The following is a 1,314-nucleotide window of genomic DNA, read 5'->3' as shown; positions in this document are numbered from 1 at the left end:
GCGATGGAGAACCAGACAGAGGTGAGCAATTTCGTCCTTGTCGGCCTGACCAATCTCCAGGGACTGCAGCACTTCCTCTTCCCTCTCTTCCTCCTGCTCTACATGACCAGCCTGCTGGGTAATGGGGCCATCTTGGCTGTGGTGCTGGCTGAGCCCCGGCTCCACACCCCCATGTACTTTTTCCTGGGTAATCTCTCCTGCCTGGATATCTGCTACTCCACAGTCACCATGCCCAAGATGCTGTCTGGTTTCCTGTCAGAGCACCAGACCATCTCCTTTGGCGGCTGCCTGTCCCAGCTCCACTTCTTCCACCTCCTGGGCAGCAGTGAGGCCATACTACTGGCCGTCATGGCCTATGACCGCTACGTGGCCATCTGCAACCCGCTGCGCTACAGGCTGGTCATGAGCCCAAGGGCCTGCCTGCTCCTGGCAGCAGCCACCTGGTCCATCGGTTTCCTGCATGCCCTGATGACCACCGTCTTGGCATCCAGGCTGCCCTTCTGTGGCCACAACCATGTCCCCCACTTCTTCTGTGACATCAAGCCCCTGCTGAACCTGGCCTGCGGTAGCACCCGCCTCAACCTGATCCTTGTCAATGTCGATGCTGCAGTACTCGGTCTGAGTTCCTTCATCCTCACACTCCTCTCCTATATCTACATCATTTCCTTTCTCCTCCTGAAGGTCCAGTCTCGAGAAGGCAGGAGAAAGGCCTTCTCGACCTGCGCCTCCCACCTCACCGTGGTGTCTCTTTTCTATATACCAGTTCTTGGCAACTACATAGCTGCCGCCCCTGGGGTCTCCTCTGAAAGAGACATGATACCCACCCTCATGTACAGCATCGCCACCCCAGTCCTGAACCCCCTGATATACACCCTGAGAAATGAGGAGGTGAAATCTTCCCTGAAGAAATTCCTGAACAGAAAGCCTTGTCCCTGGAAGAACATGCATTACATGAATCCAAAATGCCCACAATTATGTTTAAGGCATTTCGGTCTTTGTAGATCCACAGATTTTTGAAAACATTTTTTGTCCCTCATTTTGTCACTCTGGGTCAGTCTGTCCTCATGGGGTTGACCTTTCTCTATCTGCTCCTTCTCATTGGTTTCATGCCACCACCCTTGGAAAGCCACTGTGAGAGGGAGATGATCATCATCTTCATGTACAGCATCTTCATCCCAGTGCTGAACCCCTGATCTACGCCCTAAGGAACCAGGAAGTGAAATCCACCTTGAGGGAAGCAGTGAGGATAAACCTCTTCCATGGGCAATAGTGAATCAAGTGGCGAGAATTCTCATGAAGTGAATGTTCTGTCTC

The 1,314-nt window shown here is 53.0% G+C and overlaps 1 protein-coding gene across 1 annotated transcript; it reads left to right on the top strand.

Annotated features, from left to right (window-relative positions):
• Positions 1 to 1,017, top strand: LOC128846825 (olfactory receptor 12D1-like). Its single transcript, XM_054046063.1, has one exon. It carries the CDS (start codon positions 4 to 6, stop codon positions 1,015 to 1,017), a length of 1,014 nt encoding a protein of 337 aa, XP_053902038.1. The 5' UTR covers positions 1 to 3.
• Positions 1,018 to 1,314: the final 297 nt, after the last annotated feature.

The sequence above is a fragment of the Malaclemys terrapin genome, chromosome 12 (genome assembly GCF_027887155.1).
Source record: "Malaclemys terrapin pileata isolate rMalTer1 chromosome 12, rMalTer1.hap1, whole genome shotgun sequence".
NCBI classification, from domain to species: domain Eukaryota; kingdom Metazoa; phylum Chordata; order Testudines; family Emydidae; genus Malaclemys; species Malaclemys terrapin.
The sequence above is the reverse complement of the archived record's forward strand: the minus strand, read 5'-3'. Positions and strand labels throughout refer to the sequence as shown.

Coding starts and splice junctions, on each gene's coding strand:
- LOC128846825 (XM_054046063.1), top strand. CDS start 4: ATGGAGAACCAGACAGAGGTGAGCAATTTCGTCCTTGTCGGCCTGACC.